Source organism: Gracilinanus agilis, chromosome 4, assembly GCF_016433145.1.
Source record: "Gracilinanus agilis isolate LMUSP501 chromosome 4, AgileGrace, whole genome shotgun sequence".
In the NCBI taxonomy this organism is placed as follows: domain Eukaryota; kingdom Metazoa; phylum Chordata; class Mammalia; order Didelphimorphia; family Didelphidae; genus Gracilinanus; species Gracilinanus agilis.
Genome location: NC_058133.1, coordinates 230353659 through 230381294, shown reverse-complemented (window position 1 = coordinate 230381294; position 27636 = coordinate 230353659). Strand labels below are relative to the sequence as shown.

At 36.0% G+C, this 27636-nt stretch overlaps 1 protein-coding gene across 1 annotated transcript in view; it reads left to right on the top strand.

Moving 5' to 3' along the window:
* The window catches only part of RNF213 (ring finger protein 213), a 203659-nt gene that overhangs the window by 136230 nt on the left and 39793 nt on the right, over positions 1 to 27636 (top strand). Inside the window, exons 37-41 of the mRNA XM_044674544.1 lie at positions 4288 to 4479; positions 5430 to 5575; positions 19259 to 19413; positions 19696 to 19908; positions 20736 to 20917. Of these exons, the coding sequence (XP_044530479.1) occupies positions 4288 to 4479; positions 5430 to 5575; positions 19259 to 19413; positions 19696 to 19908; positions 20736 to 20917 (888 nt within the window). The remainder of the gene's footprint in view (positions 1 to 4287; positions 4480 to 5429; positions 5576 to 19258; positions 19414 to 19695; positions 19909 to 20735; positions 20918 to 27636) is intronic.

Sequence of the window (27636 nt, the reverse complement as noted above, 5' to 3'; positions counted from 1 at the left end):
AAGCTTAAAAGACTATGAGTTTTCTTTCTTTTCCCTCTGTTTCTTATTTACCTTTTCATCTTTCTCTTGATATCTGTGGTTGAGTGTCAAACTTTCCAATTAGTCCCGGTCTCTTTTGTGCAAAAACTTGGAATTCTTCAATTTTGTTGAATGCCCATACTTTCCCCTGAAAGTATATGGTTAGTTTCGCTGGGTAGTTGATTCGTGGCTGAAGGCCCAGCTTTCTTGCCTTTCTGAATATTGTATTCCAAGCCTTGCGGTCTTTTAGCGTTGAGGCTGCCAGATCCTGTGTGATCCTTATTGGTGCTCCTTGATATTTGAATTGTCTCTTTCTGGCTTCTTGTAAGATTTTTTCTTTGACTCGAAAGCTCTTCAATTTCGCTATTATATTTCTGGGTGTTGACTTTTCTGGGTCCAGTTTAGAGGGTGTTCTATGGATCCTTTCAATGTCTATATTGCCCTCTTGTTGTAGAACTTCAGGGCAATTTTGCTGAATAATTTCTTTGAGTATGGAGTCCATGTTTTTATTAATTTCTGCTTTTTCTGGAATACCAATGATTCTCAAGTTATCTCTTCTAGACCGGTTTTCTTGGTCTGTCACTCTCTCATTGAGATATTTCATGTTTCCTTCTATTTTATCAGTCTTTTGACTTTGTTTTATTTGTTCTTGTTGTCTTGAGAGATCGTTGGTTTCTAAATGTTCAATTCTAGCCTTTAAGGACTGGTTTTCGGCTTTAATGTTTTGGTTTTCGGCTATAATTTTTTGGTTTTCCTTTTCAATCTGGTCATTTTTGGTCTTCAGTTGTCTTGTCTCACTTTCCAATTCCGAAATTCTGCCTTTTAAACTGTTATTTTCTTGCCAGATTTCTTCCATCTTCCTTAGCATTTCATTTTTAAACTCTTCCATAACTTGTGACCAGCTTTCATTTTTTTGGGGAGGTTTGGATTTTTGTTTTCCCTCCTCTGTTGTCTGGATTTTCTCTGTGTAGAAGTTGTCCAGTGTTCCAGAGTTTCTCTTGATGGTCTTTTTCTTCTGGATTTCCTTATTGCTGGCCATTGTTAGCCCCGCCCCTTTTCAGCTTTGTCTTTGCACTCCCGGTCTGCCTGGGCCTTGCAATCTTGGGGGGTGGGGGGGCTGGCTCTGGTCTCCTTGTCCTCGGGGTCAGGCCTCCTGGCTGTTCCCGGTCTGCCCCTCTGCCCGAGGTTCCTTCAGTAGTCTTTGGGGCTGCTTCCACAGCCAAGCTCAGGTCTGCACCGGGTCCTCACTGGAGGTCCAAGCCTGGGCTGGAGATCGTTATTCGTGCCTAGGGCACTGCCTTTGCCTGTACTGATGCTCTTAGGGCTTGCTTTCACCCCCGCAGAAGGTAGTGAAAGTCCGTGGGCTGGAGATCTTTATTCGCACCTGAGGCGATGCCTTCAGTGCTTGGGAAAGGCTGTGTTTAAGGGGCCTTTGTCCCGGCTGGAGGGAGGCTGGTGGGCGCTCAGGGAAAGTCCCAGCCACCTGGGGTCCCTTGTCTTGCAGCGCACAGGTACCGGCTCAGGGGCTTCCAGTGATTATCTGGTTGCCCCAGTCCTGTTTACAGGCTTGTGCGGTGTGGGGGGTGGGGGAGGGGCTTCTTCCTCTCGTGTTTTAGTGAGAGCTGTTTCACCCCTTTAAAGTGTGGAAATGCCCCGATTCTGCGTACCTTCAATGCTGCGCCCTGTTGTGGGGTTCCTTCGTTCCTCTGGACTCGTTTTTATTTCCCCTTGAGGGGTTCTGTGTGGTTCAGTTAGGAGAGATAGAGCAGCTGCTCCTTACTCTGCCGCCATCTTAACCGGAAGTCACAAATCATCTTTATACTAGTTCATTAAACCTAATTTAAACTTCTTTGAGAATGTAGTCCTGTCCTCATTAGTCCCCATCTCAGTAATCAATAAAATAAAAATTATTTTAAATAATCACAAACATAAATAGTAGATTTGTAAATTCAGATTTCTTTTCTCTGATACATTTTGATTACACAATTTCCAAAATAAATACCCTAGTCTGAATGACTTTTATAGTAGTTTATTTACAAAGGAAGAGTGCAAGTAGGGAAATTGAGAGCGTGAGAGAGACAGTTACTCCAAACAGGCAGGGCTCCAAAGCCCCAGCAAAGGGAGACACAGAGGTTAATTAAACAAGACTTCTAGCCACGTGGCCTCTTCCTAGGCAGGAGGTCTCTTCAGAGACTAGTACCTCCAGAAAAGCCGGAGAAAGAGAGTCAGCCTTTCACTCACTCATCCATTTCACAATCCAAGGGAAGCAGTCTGTGGTTTCAAACCTGAGTTCCTCCAAGGCCAAGTTCAAAGGGCAAAAATCCCCTTGGAGGAAATTATTTAAAAGATAGTTCTTTTCGTCACTTTCTGCGTCCACCCTCCAATTCTTCCTGGACAAATTGCAGCCTCAATCTCCCTTCTGACTGCCCAGTCAGTTCTTTCTGATTTGCCACTCACTAGGACATGTGGGTCATAAACCTCTCCCCTCTCCACTTAAAAGTGGGGTGGGGTGTATGCATTTCTGGTGGCTAAAGTCTAAAGAATAAATAGGGAAAAGCTAATTCCATCTTCACATTTAGCTTATATTAACTCATCTTTGTTTTTTACAGCACTGAAAGACGTGTTATAAGGGACGTATACTTTTCTTCCCTGTTGTCAATCTCAAAAGTTAAATATTGCCTCACTTTAACTTTCCATTTTACTTCATTATGAATCAGTTTGTCATCTGACTTTTTATCTTGATGTGGCAACCTTTTCTTCATTAAGAAAGGCATACTATCTAGGAGAAGAGAAGTTATAGTCCTTCTATGCTTATCTTTAATCAGACTATTTCTGGAGTATTGAATGCCATATTTTAGGAAGTTGAAGCGCATTTGCATGAGCACATCCACTGATCACTGGTCCAAATTTGCCTTGGGTCTCCAGTAAATGTTTTTATTGGACTCTTCTCAAATCATTTCATTATGCATTATTCTTAGGGTCATAGGATTTAGATTTGAAAGGGATCTTAGAGATTAGTTACTCCAGTCATTTTATTTTGACAGATGGAGGAAACTCCTTTGCTTCCCTTCTCCCCTAATGGGCTTAGACATTAGAAAATGTAGGTTTAGATCTTATATTTATGCTTAACTAGCTATGTGATCTCAGTAACAAGTCAGTTTAACCTCATTTAAGCCTCAGTTTCCTTGTCTATAAGATGGAGTGACTTTATAAAGTGGTGTAGAGATAAAGTGAGAGGTCTAATTTTTAAAAACACTTCTTAAGACTTAAAGTGCTCTATCTTTGCAATGGGGTTTCAGCAAGATTTTAATGTCATTCCCATTTTAAAAATTAGATACTTTTTGGATGGATATATTGGATTTTCATTCTCTCACCAGAATGTGGAGATTAATTATGTTTAAGGGATGAGAGAAGAACACAGACAACAGCTACAGGGTGCTCAAATTCATAAGTCATTACATTACTTGCTCCAGAAAATAGTCCTTTGTCCACATGAAGAATTTGGTCTTTTTAAGTTTTATTTTTGCAACCAATTGTGACTTGAAAAGTTTTTTTTTCCAGTTTTTTATTTGAGTTCACAAGCATTTTATTTATTTCTTTTCATCAATGCTAAATTGAAAAGGAAAAAAAATCCTTAAATCAGATGTGCATAATCAAGAAAAATAAGTTCTCACATTCTGTTTAAAAAAGTATATCTCTTTCTGTATCTTGAATCCTTTATCTCTTTCATGAAATAGGTAGTTTCTTTTAGTCTTCCGGAATCATGTCTGGTAATTGTATTGTTCAAAGTTCTTAAGTCTTTTTAAAATTGTTTGACTTTACAGTGTTATTATTATTGTACAAATTGTCTTCTAGTCTATTCTGTTCACTTTACAGAAGTTCATAAAAGTCTTCTCAAATTTATCTTTTTTTCAAGTCTTTTAAGAGTTTTATTTTGTCTATATAATGTTGTTTAATATATTGTTCTCATGGTTCTGCTCACTTCATTTTGCATCAGTTCATACAAGTCTTCCCAAGTTTCTCTTTCTTTCATTGTTTCCTATGAAATAACTATTTGTGACTTACTGAATGCTGATCTAATTCTAGTTTTAACTTTCATCTTCAAAAAACCTTTTCCCTCTGTGGAAAAATGCTGATCCAAATCTGAGTTTTTAACCTCTCATCCGTGTAGTTTGTTTACTAAATGGCCACAGAAAGTTTACTGGCACCATTGAATGATAGTTATGTCATTTCCCCCATAAAATTTCTTTCTTTCTTTTCTTATCATAGGCACACCTTGTGGAAACGGGTCCAGAATGCAGTAATACCTCTCCTGGCTGCTGTGGTATCCTTTATTGACAGAGACTGTAACCTTGAATTGTTAGTCTGCCCAAGCTTTCCACTATGGGTGAAGGCTCTGTGGATGTTTATTTTCCAGGATCTTAAATTTCTGAATATACCTCTCATGTTCAACAATACAGGGTAAGTTCTGGAATACATTATTGAGACAATGTAGTATGATACAAAATGGCCTGATTTGGGAATATAGGAGATCTAGGGTTTTTTTCTAGTTTTATCACAAATTAGTTGTGTGTACATACGCAAATCATCTCATCTTAAGAGGTTTCACTTTCTTTATTTGTGAAATAAAGGGGTTAAACTAATTGATCATTAGTGGAATATTGTTCTCAAAGTAATAGAAAATGGTTTCCCACTTGAGATTCATATTTACTATTTATATGACTAGGTCATTTCATCTCCCAGTCTATTTAGTTATCTGTAAAATGGAGATAATATTTCATTACCTGATCTACAGAGTTGTTACAAAGAAAACACTGATCATTTTTGGTGCATTATATGATAATTAACATTTTTACAGTCCTTTAAGATTTACAAAGCACTTTAAATATTTTGTCTCATTTGAACCTCATAACCACCCAGATGTAGATGTTATTCTTGTTTCCATTTTACAATTTAAGAAACTCATCTCAAATATAAATGTGAACCAAGTGATGATGCCTTTAAGGTTGTTTTTTTTTTAAATCTTTTACCTTCTATTTTAGTATCTTTTTTAAGACTGAAGGGTGGCAAGGAAGAGCTAAAGCAGTTAGAGTTAAGTGACTTGCCCATGGTCGCATACCTAGGAAGTGTACAGATTTGAATCTAGTACCTTCTGACTTGAGCCTTGGATGCATTTATGCTACCTAGCTGCAGACTGGTACTCTATCCATTGTGCTACCTAGCTTTCTCCTTTAAATTTTTTACTTGGAAAAATAGTTTGCTTTATTGATCCTCTTAGCTTCCTTATTGTTTTTTATAAAAGAGAATTGAGAACACTGATGACACATAAATCAAATTCCTTTTTCCTTGTATCTTTGAATTGCATTTTTCACTGATTATAGTCCCTGTCCTCATTTGCTTTGCTATTATAGCTTGAAGGCTGAAATGGCACCTATCATGGTACCGAACTATATGAAGCTATCAGAGAATGTTTCAAATGATGTCCCTTTCTCTTGGAGAATCAAGGACTATTTGGATGAGCTCTGGATGGAAGCTCAGTACATCACAAATACTGAGGGTAAGGTCAAATAGTCTTTGACAGACAGGTTGGGCTCTTTCTTTAAGGAGAAGATATGTCAGAGAAGAACTGCCCTAAAGATGGTATTAGAATTAAATGCTTTGTTGCATCTTAACAAGCTTTTTAACTTTTTAAATTTAAAATAAACTTTTTAAAATTTTTTTTTAACAAATCTTTGAAAGACCATAGGAGAGATTGGTGAAGTATGGCACTTTCAGTGAAAAATAGATGTGATTTTATTTTAGAGGCATAAGGAGTAGAACCTTGTGTCAGATAAGGAAGAATGTGTGTCCTGGGGGCAGATAGACCACTTTCTGCTGGCCCTCCATTTCCTCTTCATTAGCCATTCTCATTCTAGAGTTTCTAGGGTTCTAAGAGCTTAGGTCTGTGATGATGAGTCTGTGGCATGTGTGCCAAAGGGACATGCAGATCCCTCTCTGTGGGCACTTCTGCAGTTGTCCACCAGAGTTTTTTACTGGAAAGTCAGAGGGACTCAGGGTAGGAGCTGTTCCCCTCCCCCTCTCCATGCATCTGAGGATATTCCTCACTTCCCCTGCTCCTCTGTCTAGCCTCCCAATGGGAATATTTCCTCCCTCCCGTGTCTTGGGGAAAGTTGGTGGGGGGGATAGTGGCAGCGCGGCACTCAGTCTGGGGGGGATGAATAGGGCCCAGGACTCTCTTGAAAGGTTTGCCATCATTGGCCTAGGCCATTCCTGACAGTATTTGCCTAGAAGATTGCTATTTCCTTGGTTTAATTCAGCTAAAATAGACCTTTAAAATTCCTGCCTGATAGCTAGCCTAAAAATTCTCTTTCTGGTCACATTCAAGTGTTCAAAATTTTCTAAAGCTGCAGAAAGTAAATGTTAATTATTTTTTTAACTTAGCTATAAGGATAGGGACTGAACCTGCAATTTCATTGGTGTTGAAGAAAGCTCCCTCTACCATTGTAGATTGGCATATTCTCAGTAAATTCTTGGAGCACCAAAAGGTTCAGTGACCTGCCCAGCTTCAGAGGACAAGATTTGAATGCAAGTTTTTCTGGCTTTCACATTAGCCCATTTATTCATATGTCAAGAGTGCCTTAAAACATTTTTTAAAAATATATTTTATAAATATTTATAGCTGCACTCTTTGTGCTAGCAAAAGATTGGAAAATGAGAGAATGTCCTTCGATTGGGGAATGGCTGAACAAATTGTGGTATCCGTTGGTGATGGAATACTATTGTGCTCAAAAGTATAAAGAACTGGAGGAATTCCATGTGAACTGGAATGACCTCCAGGAATTGATGCAGAGTAAAGGAGCAGAGCCAGGAGAACATAACACAACAGACTTGTACTAGCAGCAATGCAAGGGTCCAGAGCAAGGCTGAGGGACTTATGAGAAAGAAAACTAGCTACATTCAGAGGAAGAACTGTGGGAGGAGAAATACAGAAGAAAAACAACTGCTTGAACACATGGGCTAATGGGGTGATTATTGGGGATGACACTAAAAATAACTCTAGTCCAACTATCAATAATATGGAATTAGGTCTTGATCAATGATACATGTAAAACCCAGTGGAATTGTGCGTTGGCTAACGGGGGTAGGGGGCTTGGGGGAGAAGGAAAGAACATGAATATGTAACTAGGGGGAAATATTCAAAATAAAAATTAAAAAGAAATAAAAGGGAAAAAGTACATTTTATTTGATACACCAGAATTTTCCTAACAAATCCTCAAACAAAATCTCTTTAACAGAGTATATCCCCTAAGAGATAAATTATTTTCATTCTTAAGAAAAAGGAGGAATATATATATATTTATTTTTATTTATTTTTTTAAAACCCTTAACTTCTGTATATTGGCTCCTAGGTGGAAGAGTGGTAAGGGTGGGCAATGGGGGTCAAGTGACTTGCCCAGGGTCACACAGCTGGGAAGTATCTGAGGCCAGATTTGAACCTAGGACCTCCTGTCTCTAGGCCTGACTCTCAATCCACTGAGCTACCCAGCTGCCCCCCTCTTTTTATTTTTTTTTATTTTTAGACTAGTATATGATTAAGAATTTTCAGGTAGGCCACATCTAATATTTGCTTATTAAGGGATTTTTGTATTTTAATGTGTCATAGTGATCTACAAAGAAACTTAGGGATCCTATTACAATGATCCTATTACTGTTATTGTTTACCATTGGAGTGTGAATAAAATTTAATATTTTCAGAGGAAAAAGTATTAATATTAAAATGTGTTTAGTTTGTTGCCACTGGGCTAATTTGTATGTGATCTTTTTTAAATTTACCCCAATTTTCCCACATCCCCTCCAATATTTTTCATTTTCTTTTTTGACCATATTAATCCATGTGACAGGTGTGAGGTGGTATATCAAAGTTGTTTTAATTTGCATTTATCTTCAATAGAGATTTAAAGCATTTTTCATATGATGGTAGAGCAGTGGTTCCCTAACTTTTTTGGCCTATCACCCCTTTTCCAGAAAAAATATTACTTGGCCCCTGGAAATTAATTTTAATAGCAATTAATAGAAAAGATAAATGCATCTGTGGCCATCACCGCTCCCTGGATCCCAGTAGCGCCCACTTTGGGCATCACTGCTGTAGTTTTAATTTCCTTCTCTAAAAACTGCTATTCATATCCTTCGACCATTTTTCAGTATGCCTATAAATTTACTCAGTTCTCTATGTATTTGAGAGATGAATCTTTTGTCAAAGATACTTGCTATTAGATTTTTTTCTAAATTTGTTGTTTTTCTTCCAATCTTAGGTGCATTAGTTTGATTTATACAAAAACCTTTTAATTTAATGTAATAAAATTATCTACTTCATTTTTCATAATGTTTTCTCTATCATCTTTGGTCATAAATTCTTCCTTTATTCGTAAGTCTGTCAAATAAACTTTTTCATGTTTCCTTTTTTGTTTATGTTGCCACTCTATATTTCTAGTTCTGATATTCATTTTGTGTATGGTGTGAGGTGTTGGCCTATGCCAAGTCACTTTGCCATACTGCTAGTTTACTAAGTTGCTATGAATAATAACTGCCATGTGTTGATTACCTGATTTATTCTATTGATCCAACACTCTTATTTCTTAGACAGTAGCAGATCGTTTTGATGATTAATGCTTTATATATTGTTTGAGGTAGTCCAGTAAAGCCAGGCCTCCCTCTTCCATACTTTTTTTCATTAATTCCCTTCATAATCTTTTCCTTTTGCTCATCTAAATGAACTTTGTTGTTATTATTTTTCTATGAAGTAATTTTTTGGGAAGTTTGATTGATTTGGCAGTGAATAGGTAAATTAATTTAGTTAGAATTGTTATTTTTTCTATATTGGCTCAGCCTATCAATTAACGTTCTTTCAGTTTTTTAGGTTTGACTTAATTTGTTTGAAGAGAGTTTTGTAATTGTCTTCATATAGTTCCTGGGTTCCTTTTGACAGGTATATCCCCAGATTAATTTATATTGTCTAGAATTCTTTTTTCTTTGATGGTAAATAGAAATGCTGATGATTTCTGAGAATTTATTTTGTGTTCTGTGACTTTGCTGAAGTTGTTAATTATTTCTATTAATTTTATGGTTAATTCTCTAGGATCCTCTAGGTTTTTACCATCATATCATCTACAAAGAGTGATAATTTTGTTTTTTTCATTGCCTATTCTTATTTTTTCAATTTTTTTCCCTGCTCTGTTGTTATAGTGAAGATTTCTAATATGATATTAAATAAAAATGGTGATAATAGGCATCCTTGCTTTACCCCTTTATCTTATTGGGAAGGGTTTTAGTTCATTCCCACTATAGATAATGGTTGTTGGTGTTTTTTTTTTAAACATTTATTAATATTCATTTTTAATATGTTTACATGCTTCATGCCCCTACTTTCCCCTTCGCCCCCCGCTCTCCCCCCACCCATGGCCAACGCACATTTCCACTGGTTGTAACATGTGTGCTTGTCTAGGGCCTATTTCCAAATTGTTGTTAGTTGCATTGGTGTGGTCGTTTCGAGTCTACATCCCCAATCATGTCGGCCTCAACCCATGCGTTCCAGCAATTGTTTATCTTCTATGTTTCCTCTCCTGCAGTCCTTCCTCTGAATGTGGGTAGCGTTCTTTACCATAAATCCCTCAGAGCTGTCCTGGCTCATTGCGTTGCTGCTACTACAGAAGTCCATTGCATTTGATTTTACCACAGTATATCAGTCTCTGTGTATAGTGTTCTTCTGGCTCTGCTCCTTTCCCTCTGCATCAGTTCCTGGAGGTCTTTCCAGTTCACCTGGAACTCCTCTAGTTTATTATCCCTTTTAGCACAATAGTATTCCATCACCAGCATATACCACAATTTGTTCAGCCATTCCCCAAATGAAGGACATACCCTCCTTTTCCAGTTCTTTGTCACCACAAAAAGCGCAGCTACAAATATTTATAGATGTTTATCTATGATCTCTTTGGGGTACAAACCCAACAATGGTATGGCTGGATCAAAGGGCAGGCATTTTTTATAGCCCTTTGAGCATGATTCCAAATTGTCAGCCAGAATGGCTGGATCAGTTCACAGCTCCACCAGCAATGCATTAATGTCCCAATTTTGCCACATCCCCTCCAGCATTCATTACTCTCCCTATCTTTCATTTTAGAGTTTTTTGTTATAAAGATTTTTTCCCAATTTGTTGTTTCCCTCCTGATTTTGACTACATTGTTTTTGTTTGTACAAAAGCTTTTTACCTTAATATAATCAAAACCATTTAATGTACATTTTGTAATTTTCTCTAACTCTTGCTTGGTTTTAAAATCTTTCCTTTCCCAGAGATCTGACAGGTATACTATTTCGTGTTCACTTAACTTATTTATAGTTTCCCTGTTTATGTTCAAGTTTATGTTCACCCATTCTGAATTTATCTTGGTGTAGGGTGTGAGATGTTGATCTAAACCTAATCTCTCCCATATTGTTTTCCAAGTTTCCCAGCAGTTTTTGTCAAATAGTGGAATCATGTCCCAAAACATTGGGTTTATCATACACTGTCTTGCTGATGTCATTAACCCCAAGTCTATTTTTACTGATCCTCCCTTCTATCTCTTAGCCAGTACCATATTGTTTTGATGACTGCTGCTTTATAGTATAATTTAATATCTGGTACTGCTAGGCCCCCTTCCTTCACATTTTTTTTTTCATTATTTCCCTTGATATTCTTGATCTTTTGTTATTCCAAATGAACTTTGTTATAGTTTTTCCTAATTTAGTAAAGAATTTTTTTGGTAATTTGATAGATATGGTGCTAAATAGGTAAATTAATTTGGGTAGAATGTTCATTTTTATTATGTTAGCTCATCCTACCCATGAACAATTAATGGCTTTCCAATCGTTGAGCTCCAGTTTTATTTGTTTGGAAAGTGTTTTGTAGTTGTTTTCGTATAATTGCTGTATTTGTTTTGGTAGATAGATTCCCAAGTATTTTATATTGTCTAGGGTGATTTTAAATGGTGTTTCTCTTTCTACCTCTTGCTGCTCTAATGTGTTGGAAATATATGGAAATGCTAATGATTTATGTGCATTTATTTTGTATCCTGCCACTTTGCTGAAGTTGTTGATTATTTCTAGAAGCTTCTTAGTTGATTCTCTAGGATTTTTTAAGTATACTATCATATCATCTGCAAAGAGTGACAGCTTAGTCTCCTCATTGCCTATTTTGATACCTTCAATTTCTTTTTCTTCTCTAATTGCTATTGCTAATGTTCTAGTACTATGCTGAATAATAGAGGTGATAATGGGCATCCTTGTTTCACTCCTGATCTCATTGGGAAGGCTTCTAATTTATCCTCATATGCTTGTTGATGGTTTTAGGTATATCCTGTTTATTATTTTTAGAAAGGGTCCTTCTGTTCCTATACTTTTCAGTGTTTTCAATAGGAATGGATGCTGTATTTTGTCAAAGGCTTTTCCAGCATCTATTGAGATAATCATGTGGTTTTTGTTTGTTAGACTGTTGATATGGTCAATTATGTGGATGGTTTTCCTAATGTTGAACCATCCTTGCATTCCTAGTATAAATCCCACCTGATCATGGTGGATGATCTTCTTAATTACTTGCTGGAGTCTCTTTGCTAGTATTCTATTTAAGATTTTTGCATCTATGTTCATTAGGGAGATTGGTCTATAGTTTTCTTTCTCTGTTTTTGGTCTACCTGGCTTTGGAATCAGTACCATATTTGTGTCATAAAAGGAATTTGGTAGGACTCCTTCTTTGCTTATCATATCAAATAATTTGTATAGTATTGGGATTAGTTGTTCTTTGAATGTTTCATAGAATTGTGAATACCACAGGTCCTGGTGTATTTTTCTTAGGGAGTTCTTTGATGGCTTGTTCAATTTCTATTTCTGATATGGGATTATTTAGGTATTCTATTTCTTCTGCTGTTAATCTAGGCAATTTATATTTTTGTAAATATTCATCCATATCTCCTAAATTGTTATATTTGTTGCCATATAATTGGGCAAAATAGTTCTTAATGATTGCCTTAATTTCCCCTTCATTAGAGGTGAGGTCTCCCTTTTCATCTTTAATACTGTCAATTTGGTTTTCTTCTTTCCTTTTTCTTATTAGATTGACCAGTACTTTGTCTATTTTATCTGTTTTTTCAAAATACCAGCTTCTAGTCTTATTTATTAATTCAGTAGTTCTTTTACTTTCGATTTTATTAATTTCTCCCTTAATTTTTAGTATTTCTAACTTAGTTTTCATCTGGGGGTTTTTAATTTGCTCGCTTTCTAATTTTTTGAGTTGCATACCCAATTCATTAATCTCTGCCCTCCTTAATTTGTTAATATATGCACTCAAGGATATAAATTTCCCCCTGAGTACTGCCTTGGCTGCATCCCACAGAGTTTGGTAGGATGTCTCATCATTGTCATTCTCTTCAATGAAATTGTTGATTGTTTCTATGATTTCTTCTTTGACAAATTGGTTTTGGAGAATCATATTGTTTAATTTCCAATTGGTTTTTGATTTGCCTGTCCAGGTGCCCTTACTAATTATTATTTTTATTGTATTATGATCTGAGACGGTTACATTTATTATATCTGCTCTTTTGCATTCGTTTGCCATGATTCTATGCCCTATTACATGGTCAATCTTTGTGAATGTACCATGTGCAGCTGAAAAGAAGGTGTATTCCTTTTTGTCCCTCTTTATTTTTCTCCACATATCAATTAATTCTAATTTTTCTAGGACTTAATTCACCTCTCTTACTTCTTTCTTATTTATTTTTTGTTTTGATTTATCTAGATTTGAAGGAGGAATATTTAGATCTCCCACTATTATGGTTTTACTATCTATTTCCTTCTTGAGCTCTGCCAGTTTCTCCTTAATGAATTTGGATGCTGTCACTTGGTGCATACATATTGAGCAGTGTTATTTCCTCATTGTTTATACTGCCTTTAATCAGGATGCAATGACCTTCCCTTTCATTTTTAATCATATCTATTTTTACTTTGGCTTTGTCAGAAATCATAATCCTGCCTTCTTTTTCTCATTTGATGCCTAAAAGATTTTGCTCAAGCCCTTAACCTTAAACTTGTGTATGTCTACCTGCCTCATATGTGTTTCTTGTAGACAACATATGGTAGGATTTTGGTTTCTTGTTCTTTATTTCCTTAAAGAATACTCTGAAATTGAATCTTGTTATAAGGGGATTATGCTAGTGGGGTAATAAAGTGGTGATGTTTTTAGATAACACTTTAAGGAAGATTTTAAGAAATGTTTTCTAATGTTTTTCTAAGGACTGGGTGTTATATTTTGTCATATGCTTTTTCTGAATCTATTGAAACAATCATGTGGTTTCTGTTGGTTTTGTTATTGATATCGTCAATTATGCTGATGATTTTCCTACTATTGAACCCCCTACATTCTTGGTATAAAACCCACCTGATTTTGCTAAATGATTCTTGTGACACAAATTTTGTAGTCTTCTTGGTAATGGTTTTTTTTTTTCTTTTTAATTTTTGCATCAGTGTTTATTTATTAGGGAAATTTTTCTATAGTGTTTTTTTTTCCTTTTTTTAGTTCTTCCTGGTGTCATGTTTTGTCATGAAAAGAGATTCCAAGGATTCCCTCTTCTCCTATTTTTCTAAATTGTTTATGTAGTATTGTAGTTAGTTGTTCTTTGAATGCTTGGTAGAGTTCTCTTCTCAATCCATCTGGCCCTGGGATCTTTTTCTTAGGGCAGGGGTCGGCAACGTATGTCTCTTGAGCCATTTTTGGCTCTTTTGAGGGCCAGATATGGTTCTTTCTGCAGGAGCCATAAAGTCAATTTTTTTTCAGGAGCTGTTACAGGAGCACACACTGTGAACACTGCACGGCTCTCAGAAAATTACATTTTAAAAAATGTGGCGTTTATGGCTCTCACGGCCAAAAAGGTTGGCAACCCCTGTCTTAGGGAGTTCTTTGATAGTTTGTTCAATTTCTTTTTCTTTGATGGAGTTGTTCTGTTTTCCTCTTGTTAATCTAAATAGTTTATGTTGTTATATTGAATCTCTGGGAGCTTGAAGTTCACTTTTGGGGGGAGTCACTGGGTGTGCCAGCAGCCCCCTTGTTCAGGTTGACTAGTCAAGGCGGTTGACCAGCAGGTGGCTCGCCCCCCTCCCCTCATTTATGTCAGAGCAGGTCGACCAGCAAGCCAAAATGTGAGACGCAGGTGAGTAAGTGGTGGGATATGGAGCAGTGGGTTTGCATGTTTGGGGTCTTAATAAGTCAGTTGCATAGAATGTTCCCAGAGAGGCATGCGGGACTCAGGAGGGGGGCAGTTGAGAACCCTGGCCGAGGTTCTGGGGTCTTTTATCTGTCCCTGAGGCTAGAGATCAGTGTGGATCCTGGTCTTTGGAGATAGAGAGTCGCAAGCACTACCTTGCAAGCACCTTCTGTGTTTCCTATACCATTATCAATCTGTACTTGACCACCATTTCTGCGTCTACTGCCCCTAGATATTAGGAATTTCATCCTCTTAGCTATCTAGGCTTCCCAGGGCCCGGGAGGGATCCGGGAAGTGGGCAGGAGAAGAAGAGGGTGAAAAGGGTGGATATATCTCAATTGTTAAGGCTTAAGATCTACAGAAGAAGCAGCTGAAGATTTCACAGCAGTTTGCCTACTCTGGTTTAGCCCTGGCCAGGCTGTACCAGAGAGAAGCTATCATCTTGATTCCTTCATTTGCCTGCAGTTAGAGATTCATTAGTAGCAATTTAAAGTAGGGTGTCCTAATACCTCAATCCCTTACCATTATCCTTCTTACATTCAAGTTTAAAGTACCTTTCTCAAATAGAGTTAGAGACCTCCTTTAATATAACAATGTTTTTGTAAGTAACTTTCACTTAGATTGTCATTCATTGGCATGTATTTGAGTAAAACAATTTTCAATAGTTGCCCTTATTTCTTCTACATTGGTTTTTTTTACAAAATTAACCAATGCTTTTTCTTTACTTATATATATTCATATATATATGAAATCAATTCCTTGTCTTAATTTATCCAGTGGTTTTCTTTCGCTTTTATTAATCTTGATTTTCAGGATTTCTAATTTGTTCTTTAATTGCATCTCCACTTAATTGAATTATATTTACTCATTTATTGCTGTAAGCATTTAGAGAATTTCCCTTTTAAGTGTAGCTTTGGATGCATCCCATAAATTTTTATAAGTTGTCTCCTTATTGTCGTTTTCTTTAATTAAATGTGGTCTTTGACCCATTCTTTCTTTATAATAAGATTGTTCATTTTCAAACCAATTTTTATTCTTGAAATAAATAAATAAGCTCTTTGCTGAGTGTAAATTTTTATTGCATTATGGTCTGAAAATGATGCATTTAATTTTTCTTCTTTTCTACATTTGGATGTGAGGTTTTTATGCCTTATTATATGGTTAGTTTAAAAAATATATAATTTTGTTTTAAAAATACTTTTCCCATGGTTACATGATTCATGTTCTCTCCTTCCCTACTTTCTTCCTCCCTCCTAGAGCCGACAAAAACTTCTACTGGGTTATACATGTGTTATCACTCAAGATCTTTTTCCTTGTTATTCATTTTTGTAAAAGAGTAATCATTTAAAACCAAAATCCTAAATCATATGCCCTTATAAACAAGTGATTAATCACATATTTTTCTTTTTCCTTTCTACTCTCATGTTTCTTTCTCTTGATGTGGATAGAATTATTATTATTTTTTAAACCCTTACCTTCTGCCTTAGAACTAGGTATTGGTTTGAAGGCAGAAGAGTGGTAAGTGCTAGGAAATGGGGGTTAAGTGACTTGCCTAGGGTCACACAGCTGGGAAGTGTCTGAGGTCAGATTTGAACCCAGGACCTCCCATCTCTAGGCCTGGCTCTCAATTCACTGAGCTACCCATCTGCCCCCAGAATTCTTTTTCATAAGTCCCTTAGGATTGTCCTGTATCATGGCCTTGCTATTAGTATCAAAGTCTATTTATTACATTTGATTTTTGCACAGTGTTTCAGTTAAGCCTTTCAGAAAGTCATTTCATGCCTTCCAGGCTTTAATGTGGAAGATGCTAAGTCATGTGTAATGCTGACTGTGACGTAATGATACTTGAATTGTTTCCTACTGACAGTTTGTAGTACTTTTTCCTGGACCTGGGAGTTCTGGAATTTTATCTATAATAGTCCTGGGGTATTTTATTTTAGAATATGCTTCAGGAGGTGATTGGTAGATTCCCTCAATTTCTATTTTTCCTTTTGTTTGAAACTATTAGGGTATTTTTTTCCTAATGAGTTCTTATAACAGTATTTGGGCTCTTTTTTTTTCCCCCCCAATCATGGCTTTCCAATTCCAATGATTCTTAGGTTATCTATTTTCAATCTATTGGTCATTTTTTCCAGTCATCCATTTTTTGATTGTTGTCTTATTTCCTTGTGTCTTAACAAAAAGTTAGCTTCTATTTATCCAATTCTAATTTTTAGAGTTATTTTCTTCCTTGAGTTTTTTTGTTTTTCCATTTGGCTAGTACTACTCTTTAAAGAATTATTTTCTTTAATTTTTTTTTTTTTTTTTGGTCCTCTATTTGGTCAATTCTATTCCTTAGAGCAGTGATGGCAAACCTTTTAGAGATAAGAGTCCTATTCCCCTACCCCAACCGCCGCCCCCCAGACTGACTGCTGTCCCACCCCCCCTCCATCCCCCAGAAACTTAAGTTGTCCCCCACCATTACCCCAGACAGGGGAGGCCGGGATTGCTCTTGGGCAGAGGATTGGGTGATGAGAGGCACATGTGGAAAGGAGAAGAGTGGCTTAAGCTCTCTGATCTCCTCTAGCTCTGCTCCATGCTATGAGCTGTGTTCTCTCTTCAAACCTAGCTCCCTCCTCTTCAACCCCAGCATAGGAATCACCTTCACCTCAGACTCAGTAGCCTGCTATCTGCACCGCACCCTCACGCAGCATGTGAGGGCATGCGTGCATGACACACACACAGCCCATGCTTTATTTCATATTAGGGAGGGAGGAAGTGGTCCCATTGGCTGCTGGGCAGAGGTGCCAGTAAAGTGAGGAATGTCCTTAGGCGCATGGAGAGGGGCAGGGCAACCGCTCTCTACTGACTCTTGACTTTCCAGTAAAGAACTCTGGTGGATGACTGTAGTTATTCCTACAGATCAGTTTCTGTGTTTCTTTTTTAGCACAGATGTCATAAGTTCACTCTCGTGGCCTTAGGGAGTTGTTTTATTCAATGTATTTCTGTTCCTCTTTTTTTTTTTTTTTTTTTTGGCCTATTCTAATTTTTAGGGAGGTGATTGTAAGCTTGCAAAGTACTATTCTCTGATTTGTGGGTTATGCCTGACTACTTTTGTTTCGCATGCTGTTTGAGGAGGTGGCCCTGCTGGCTATCTCTGCTGAGATTTGTAGCTATTTTGTCTAGTTATATTTAGCCCAGTGTTTTGGTTGTTTCATTATCGTTTCATGTTCTCTGCTGATCCCCACTCTGCTCCTTCCCTGCCCCTGCCAAGTGGCTTTGGTTGGGGAGATCCTCTCTGGATTCTACTGCCTCAGCCCCTCTGATGCCATGTCAGGGTGCAGGGTTTTTTGAAGTTTAGTCAGTTCCCTCTGTTTCTTTTTGGCATCAGGGCTCAACACATGGGTATGTGGGTTTCTTGCCTTCTGTACCTGTGTTGGTGTAATATTTAAAATTATGAGGTTGGTTGTAGCTTAATAATTTTATTACATCAAAAGTAGTATTAGTAATAAAGAGAGGGAAAAGTAGGAGAGAGGTAGAGAGATACTTAGCTTTCTAATCTATTTGGCTGCCATAATGGGCCTGTAGCCACAACCCGACAAGGGTCCCCTCTGCACCTTCACCAAAGACCAAGACTCCTGGTCTGAACTTAGAAGCTTTTTTCTCCACCCACTAACTCTCACACCTCACATCTTAGGAACTAATCATAGTTTCTTAATTTGCATGGGCCGCTCAGGGAGGCACTGACTATGGAATCAGTTTTCTGACTCTTTTGAACTTTGGTTCTTTTAACTTCCTCTTCTGAGGCTCAGCTATACCTGAATTTACTTAGGTGATATTTGACCTCCAGGCCACTGATAGATGGCCTTAATAAAGGTGTTGGGCTGCTTCAAGTTTTGCCAGTTCTTGGAGATCCTGCGCTGCCTCAGATACTCTCTTCTTAATCTAGTGAGATATGTTCCTCTAGTTTTCCTTGTTTTGAGGTGTTCGTGTGTATGTGCGCATATCAGGAGAGAAAATAAAAGTTTTACAGAGTTAAAGGAAAAATTGATCTGATGTGCAATATTTCATATCAGTAGCTCTTCATCTGCAACCAATGGGAAGAGGTAGCCTTTCATAATTCTTTTTTGGTCAAGTTTTGCCATAATTTTATATAATTCAGTTTTTTTGTTGTTATTCTTTATGTTTGCTGTGTTGTAATCATTGTGTGTACCATTCCCTTTATATATATTACAGTAATATTCTATTACAGTTATGCACTAAAACTTTTTTAGCAACTCCCTAGTCTCAGTACTCATCTCTTTCCATTTCTTGTCTCCCCCAAAAATTGCTGTTATAAATATTTTCATGTCTGAGTGATCTTAAAGTATGGACCTGGCTGTGTCACTCCCTTGCTCATTAATTCCAATGGCTCTCTGTAATCTCCAGGATCATATATAAAGTCCACTGTTTGATATTCAAAACTCTTCCTTATCTGTCCCCTCACTGTTTTTTCCAACCCTCTTACACCTTATATTGCTCATCCCTACTCCATATTTCTTTAAGAGGACACTTTATTCCCTAAAATAATATCTTTTATTATTTATTTATTTTTTATTTTTGTTGTTATATTCTTCTTCTTTCTCTCTGTTATCTCCTTCCTTTATCTCTGCCTCTTAACTTTCCTTATATCTTTCAAGTCTTAGCTAAAATCCATCCTTCTTCAGAAGCCATTCACAATTTTCCTTCCCTTTTTTGATCATTCCCATTCTATTTTGAATAAAGCTTATTTTTTACATAGTTGTTTGAGTGTTGTCTCTTAGAAGAAACTTTGAACTCCCCAAGGACAAGACTATCTTACCCTTCTTAGTATTTTAGTGACTGCAACATAGTAGGCACTTAATAAATGTTAATGGACTGAATAAAGTAAGTATATCATGGTTGTATTCATAAATTACTTTTTCATTCAAATGTTGATTTGTGTTGTAATCTTTCAGAATTGTCAGAAAAGTTCGTAGACATCTTCCAGAAGACCCGCCTTGGCAAATTTCTAGCCAGTTTTAATAAAGAACAACACCAAATGCTCCTCCAGTCCTACTTGAAAGACTTCCTTCTCTTGACCATGAGTGTGTCTACCTGTGATGAATTACAGGTTAGTGAACAAAAGACCCCTATAAACTAAAAAAGTTTATGAAAAATTAGTCAATGAAAAACCTTAGTACTTTACTAGAGAATCTTAGAAATATTGCTATTTTGTCAACAAATCAAAACAATTACAAAAATTTTATTGGAATCTCAGAATATAGTCCAAGTACCAATCATTGACAGACCTGCACTGTTATAGAAACTTATACGGAGGGAATTAGTATTGCATGAAAATTTTAAAAATTCTGACACTTGTTTCTTTCTAAATTTGTGTAATTTACATTTCTAGTTTCTGCAGATAGCCCTGTGGTCCTGTATTGGGCAACTCAAAGCAGAATCAGAGGATGCAGAGGAAGGGCTCTCCTTACCTTGGGTGCATCTTGCCTATCAGCATTTCAGAAACCGAATTCAGAACTTTGCTAGGATCCTCTCCATTCATCCCAGTGTCCTGCAGACCCTCCAAAAGGCAAAGAATAACTTTGATTTGGCTGGATCTGAAATGGTAAATCACCTTTTTGGAGATTTGGATATTAGTTTATTAATAGGTCATAGTTAAAAAATACTTAAAGATTTGTGAAGCACTTTACACTTTTTTGTTTCATTCCCACTGCAACCTGGTGAAGTAAAAACTGTTGAGACATCATCTCCATAATGTGGGGATTAAAATTAATGTGCAGAAAAACTAAATATTTTATTTATAAATTTTTATTAATAAAAAATTAGCTAAAAGGTGCTAATGAGCCCGCTTGCCAGAGCAAAAGAAAAAGAGGGAGGAGTTATAGCCAAGTATAAAACAAGAACATGACCATGCAAACATGGAAGCATAGGAGAAATTAAAGGGAATTTTGAGAAATACTATTGGACTTGTGAGGGATGCAGTCCACGGTTCAAAATCTCCATTAATACACATTTTACAGAGAAGGAAACTAAGACTTTGGAAGGTTCTGATTTCCCAGCTGGTAAAAGTTGGAAATAGTCAAACCTGAGCCAATTCTTATTCCCAGGTCATCCCTCTTTTAATGACATTACACTATTACTCATTTAATGCTATCTGCTTAGCACAGGGCCTGTCAGTCATATTTGCAATACTTCACAATTAACTAAGAAGTGTAGTGAATAGAAGAGTCTGTCTTAAAAGATTATTGTCAATTTTCACAGGGCAATGGGCATAGAGATTCCAAGTATCTATTAATAATGTCCCATTTAAACTAGATTGATTTTGGTATTTTAAGAAAATGGTTGTTTCTAACCAAGACCTGCAGTGTGTTTTTCCTGAGCAAATAGAGGAAAGGTTATTAAATTTTTGATGGTTGTCTTTTTTTCTTCCAGGTGTTAGACGTGTATGCTGCACTGGCTTGTGCTGAAATGTTGAAGAAGGATGTTTTGAAGCCTAATCCACAGGTTTGGTTGCAAATGGTGAAGAATCTTCACATGCCTTTTGAGTTCCTCTGTACAGAGAGTTATATGCAAAGCTGTGGTGCCATGTGCAGAACTGTGCTTAAAGAAATCAAGTGAGTCCCTTTAAGTTTCATTTTGGTTGCAAATCTTTCTTTCCTTATTTAACGATTTTGAGTAGTCTACTATATGTGTGACATTATCCTAGGTGCTGTGGGTGAGAAAGAGACAAAAGTAGGGCATGGTCTTTGCCTTAAAAGAGTCAGCATTCCTAGCTGGAAAAACAAGAAATGCAAATATGAAAAGTTTTAAAATATTAATTACTGTAATAAGTAATATGTTATGAAATACCAAATAGATTATACATTCAGTAACAATTTCTGAGAAGGAAGTGATGATGGGGTCAGAAGGAAGGCTTTATGGACAAGATATTAAATTGGACTTTGAAGAATGAATTAAAATATGGATAAGGTAAATAAAAGGAGAAGAAGAATAGTAATATCAGTTGACATTAGTGTTATTAAGGCTCATAATTCACTTAATATGTGTTATCTCTGAGACTCATAACAAGCACTACCAGTATTATTGTCATTTTACAAATATGATATCTTGGACTTAGAGTAATGATGATTGGTCCAATCACTGTATTTTGAACCTAGATTTTCCTTAGTCTAAGTCCAACATTCTCAGTGATTTGTCCTATGGCTGCCTTTCCAGTGTGAACAAAAGTGGTAGTGGCAATGATGATTGTTATGTTTAATAGAACGTAAATTCTACTAATGTATTTAGTATTCTACTCATAAGTAGTTATGTGGAGGAATCACATTGAATTTTATGTTGAAAATGAATAGTTGTGATATTTACATAATGTTCAGTTTCATTAATTTATTTTCCCATTTTCATTCTTGTAGTCAGTGTGTATCTTTTTCCAATTTCCACTTACTTTACTGATAAGTCATTTAAGTTTTCCATTGCTCCCCTGAATTCTTACTATTGTTTTTTATAGCAATTTTCCTTTATATTCACTTGACTGAAAGGTTACTTGGGAACCAGATTATGAAAGGAGCACCATCAGAAGTCTTGAAGCAGAGGAGTGACATGACTTTTTAAAAATTAGCATTTTAAGATTAATCTGGTGGTGATGTTTAAGATGAACTAAAGGGGAGAAAATATTAAAAGTTTCCTGAGACTATTGCAAAAGTCAAACTTAAGGCAATTAAGAGGATGGATTGAGGTATTTTCAATGGTAATGAAAAGGAGAGATCCAGGTGGAATGGACATTTTTAGCTTATCCTGCCATTGGATCAAAGGGTCCTTGGGGTGAGGGAGAGGTAGGTAAGATGTAAGGATACTGGAAAGGTAGCAAGAAGTCATGTTATAAATAGTTTTAAGAGCCAAAAGAAGGATTTTATGTTGATTCTAAAACTAATAGGGAGTTGATTAAATAGGGAGGTGATAGGATCAGAACTGTGCTTAAAGTAAATCAATTTGACAACTTAGTGGAGGATGGACTAGAATGGGAAGAGATGAATATGGGAGACCAACTAAGCAGGCTATTGCAATAGACCATATATGGAATGATGAGAGCTGGCATCAGCCTGGTGACAGTGTCAGAGGAGAAAAAGAAGGATGTATAGGAAAGATGTTTTGGTGGTAGAATAGACTTCAACTGACTACATGTGGGGAGTGAGAGAGAGTATATAACGCTGCTTAGGGGAGGGGCTTTCTCTAATACTAACTAATATATACTGGAGGATAATGCATGATTTTAATCCACACACCTTTTATCTTAAAATCTGTTATATAGATTCCAAGGCAAAAGGGTGGTAAGGGCTAGACAATGAGGTTAAGTGACTTGCCCAGGGTCACATAGCTGAGAAATGTTTGAGGCCAAAGTTGAACCCAGGATCTTCTATCTCCAGGGTTGGATCTTTATCCCCTAAGCCACCTAGCTGCCCCATATCCAATAATTATGATTTCTCCTTGGATCTATTTTTCAGATCAACTGTTTTTTCGATGAGATATTTCACAATTCTTTTTATTCTTTTGACTTATTGTTTCTTGATGTCTTATGAAATTATTAGCTTCTATTTATCCAAATCTAATTTTTAAGTAATTATTTTAAAATATTTTTCCATGGTTATATGATTCATATTCTCTCCATCCCTACTTCCCTCTCTGCTCCTGGAGCCAAGAAGCAATTCCACTGGGTTATCACTTGATAGCTGTTTCCATATTATTCATTTTTTTAATAGAGCAATCTTTTAAAACCAAAACCCCAAATCATATACCCATATAAGCAAATGATATATATTTTTCTTCTACATTTTTATTCCCACAGTTTTTCTCTTGACATAGATAGCGTTCTTTCTCATAAGATTGTCTTGGATCATTGCATTGTTACTAGTGACCAAGTTGATTACATTTGTCTCACAGTCTTTCAGTTTCTGTGTATAACGTTCTCCTGATTCTGCTCATTTCACTCTGCATCAATTCATGGAGGTCTTTCCAGTTCATATAGAAATCAAATACTTCATCATTCCTTATAGCACATTAGTATTCCTTCACCATCATATACCACAATTTGTTCAACCATTCCCCAATTGTGCGACACCCCCTCATTTTCCAGTTTTTTGCCACAAAGACTGTAGCTTTGAACATTTTTGTACAAACATTTTTTATTACCTCTTTGGGGTACAAACCTAGTAGTGTATTGTCCTTTGGGCATAATTCCAAACTGCCTTCTAGAATGGTTGGATATATTCCACCCCCAATGCACCAATGTCCCAATTTTGCTGCATCTTCTCCAACATTCATTATTTTCCTTTACTATCATATTGACCAAATTACCAGATGTGAGGTGGTACATCAAAGTTGTTTTGATTTTCATTTCTCTAATCAGGAGGGATTTAGAACACTTTTTCATGTGATTACTGATCATTTTGATTTCTTCATCTGAAAACTGTCTATTCATATCCCTTGACCATTTGTCAATTGGGGAATGGCTTGATTTCTTGTATATTTGACTTAGTTCCCTATAAATTTGAGAAATCAGAACCTTTGTCAAAGATTTTTGTTGCAAAAATTTTTTCCCAGTTTGTTGCTTCCCTTCTAATTATGGCTTTGTTCGTTTTGTTTGTATAAGGCCTTTTCAATTTCATATAATTGAAATTATTCATTTTACATCTTATAATGTTCTATATCTCCTGCTTGGTCTTAAATTTTTTCCTTTCCCATAGATCTGACAGGTATACTATTCTATGTTCTCCTAATTTACTCTTTATATCCTTCTTCATATTTAAGTCATTTACCCATTCTGAATTTATCTTGGTATAGAGTGTGAGATGTTGATCTAAACCTAATCTTTCCCGTGCTGTTTTCTTATCTTCCCAGCATTTTTTGACATATAGGGGGTTCTTGTCCCAAAAGCTGTGCTCTTAGCGTTTATCCTACACTATCTTGTTGAGGTCATTTTCCCCAAGTCTATTCCATTGATCTACTCTTCTATCTCTTATCTTCAGTGAGCTTTTTGTACCTTCTTTTCCATTTGGCCAATTTTGCTTTTTAAGGAGTTTTTTATTTTTTATTTTATTTTATTTTCTTAATTTTTATTTTGAATATTTTCCCCTAGTTACATATTTCATGTTCTTTCCCTCTCCCCCAAACCCCCTTAGCCATGCACAGTCCCACATGTATCATTGATCAAGACCTAATTCCATATTATTGATAGTTGGACTAGAGTTATTTAGTGTCTACGTTTTAAGGAGTTTTTCAGTGAATTTTTAAGTCTGTTTTTTTTTTTTTTTCATTCAGCCAATTCTAATTTTATTTATTTCTTTTTAGGAATTTTTCCTGCATTTTGAGTTCAGGTAGCATTTTTCCCTGAGGCTTGTTTGGTAGCTGTTTTCACATTGGTTATGTCTTTGTCTTCCTGTCATTGTAGTTGATTTTTATTATTTTCTTTTTTTGTTGTTTATTTTTCCAGCCTATTCCTTTTTTTTAAGAGTTTCCTTCTGTCTTTAAAGTCAACATTGGTTCCAAGACAGGAGTTAAGGGCAAGGTAATGGGAGTTAAATTACTTATCTAGGGTTACACAGGGAAATGTCTGAGGCCAGATTTGAACCCAGGATCTCTCTTCTCTATGCCTTACTCCCAATCCATTGAGCCATACACACACACACACACACACACACACACACACACCCCACCCCCAGCCTATTCTTGACTTTGAATTTTATGTTAAATTTGGGTTCTAGAGTAGGCCAAAATTCTGGAGTACATAATGTGCAAAAAGGCAGAGTAAAATAAAAATTTTATCCCAAAACAATTTAGATTTATTGCACTGGAATAGATGTAGAACACAACAAACACCTTGTGAAGTTAGCTAAATCAGCAGCAAAATCTTCAGAATCTCTCAGTCACAGATAGTAAAGGGGTTAGTAGGATATTACAGAGATTCTTTTGCTGTCTCTCAGCGCATGACTCTTGCATTTGCTCATATGCAGATCCAGGTCACAGCCTTTGATTAGGGTTTCAGGTTGAGGAGGAGCAGTCCTTGTAGCCACAGGGAACCCTGATTATAGTACAACATGAAAAAGGAGTATTCATGGATATTCATAGACTAGAACACAAGCCTGAAGAATATTAAATACATTTCTCCTTACATCATAATATCTTGGAAAAACTGAAAGCAGATATTGCCAGAACTAGCTCTGAAGGGAGCTGCACAAAAAATCTGAAGTTTGGAGCAGTGCTTCTTTTCCCATGGGTACAGAGCCAAACTTTAACAGTTTAAGTTAAAGGAAAAGGAAAAGTCTAGAAAATGACCAAATAACAAGAAAACAACATAGAAAGTTATTTTGGTGACAGGGCAGACAAAGCACAATCCCAGAAGACAACAAAGTTAATAATGCTGCATCCAAAGCCTCTAGAAAAATAGCAATTGCTCTCAATCCCAAAATTATTAAATGGAGGTACTTAAAAAGAATTTTGAAAATTGCATAAGAGAAAATAGAAGAAAAATTAGGAAAAGAAGTGGTAGTGATACAGGAAAATCATGAATAAAATACTGAAGAAATTAATAACATTAAAATAATAGCCTAAAAAATAGACCAGTTGGCAAAAGAGACAAAAGTCCATTGAAAAGAACTTCTCAAAAAGTAGAGTTGACCAAAATTGAAAAAAAAAAACATACAAAAATTCACTTGAAATTAAGAATTTCTTAAAAGGAAGAATTCACCATATGAAAAGGGAAGTACAAAAATTTCCTCAAGAAAATCATGCTTAAAAATCAGAATTGCACCAGTAGAAGCTGCTAATAACTTCATGAGACATAAAAAAATACCTGTCAAAATTTTTTTGCAAGTCGAAGAAATGTGAACTATCTTATTGTAAAAAAACAACTGACTTGGAAAATAAAGCCAAGAGAAATGATCTACGAATTATTGGACTACCTTAAAAGCCATGTTTTTTTTTTTTTTTTTAAAACAAACAGTAGATATCATCTTTTAAGAAATTATCATCACACTTCTCAGCTGTGTGTCCCTGGGCAAGTCACTTGACCTCCACTGATCACCTGCTGAAAGAGATCCCCAAAGTAAAATTCCTAGGATTATTATAGAAAAATTTCAAAACTCCCAGCTGAAGGAGAAAATATTGCAAGTAGCCAAAAAGAAACAATTCAGGTATTGGTGGAGTCAAAGTCAAGATGACACAAGGTTTAGGCACTTCTACATTAAAGGATTGGGAGGCATGTTGAATATCTTATTCCATGGAACAAAAGAGCTTTTACTTTAATCATGAATCACTTAATCAACAAAATTGAGCTTAATCCTTCAAGGGAAAAAAGTAGATATTCATTGAAATAGAAGACTTTCAAACATTATTGATGAAAAAGACCAGGGCTAATTGGAAATTTTGTCTTTCAAATACAATCTTCAAGAGAAATATAAAATGACAGATAGGAAAGAGAAATCAAAGGACATTTAAGATGGTTAAACTTGTGAAAACTCTACATACAAAGATGACTCTTGTTGCTCCTGAGAACTTTTATAGGACAGTTAGAAGGAATATATAAATAGAGGGCAAGAGTGTGAATTGAGTATGATGGGATGATAGCATAATAAAAACAAAACAAATGAATTTAGATATAAGAAAGGGATATATATCGGAAGAAGGGGGAGGAAAAAATAGAATGAGGTAAGAGTGAACATAAAAAAGGCATGTAAGAGCTTTATAGTGGAGTCAGTGTTAGTCTCATCAGAATTGGTTCAATGAGAGAAGAACATACATAATCAAAAGAGCATAGAAATCTATTTTATCTACAGAAAAGTAGGAGTGGGAGGATATAAGAGAAGAGGGGTAGAGCTGTTGGAAAGTAATTAAAGCTCTAAAATCATGCAAAAAAGACTCTAAATCACTATTATTTAGAGAAATGCAATTTAAAACAGCTCTGAGGTACCAACCGGCAACTATGTGATTGCCTATTATGATATTATGATAGAAAAAGAAAATGACAAAACTTGGAGGACATGTGAGAAAATTGAGACATTAAATTAAACCATTCTGAAGAGCAATTTGATTCTATGCCCCTTGGGCTGTAAAACAGTCTCTATACCCTTTGACCTAGCAACACCATTTGTATGTTTGTATCCCAAAGACATTAAAAAACAAAAAGGGGAAGGACCTATATTTATATTTATAATCTTATTTTTTATATTATTTATTTATTGTTTGATTTAATAATTATATTATTATAATTATTTATTTTTTAAACATTAATATTCATTTTTAACCTGTTTACATACTTTATGCACCTACTTTCCCCTTCACCCCC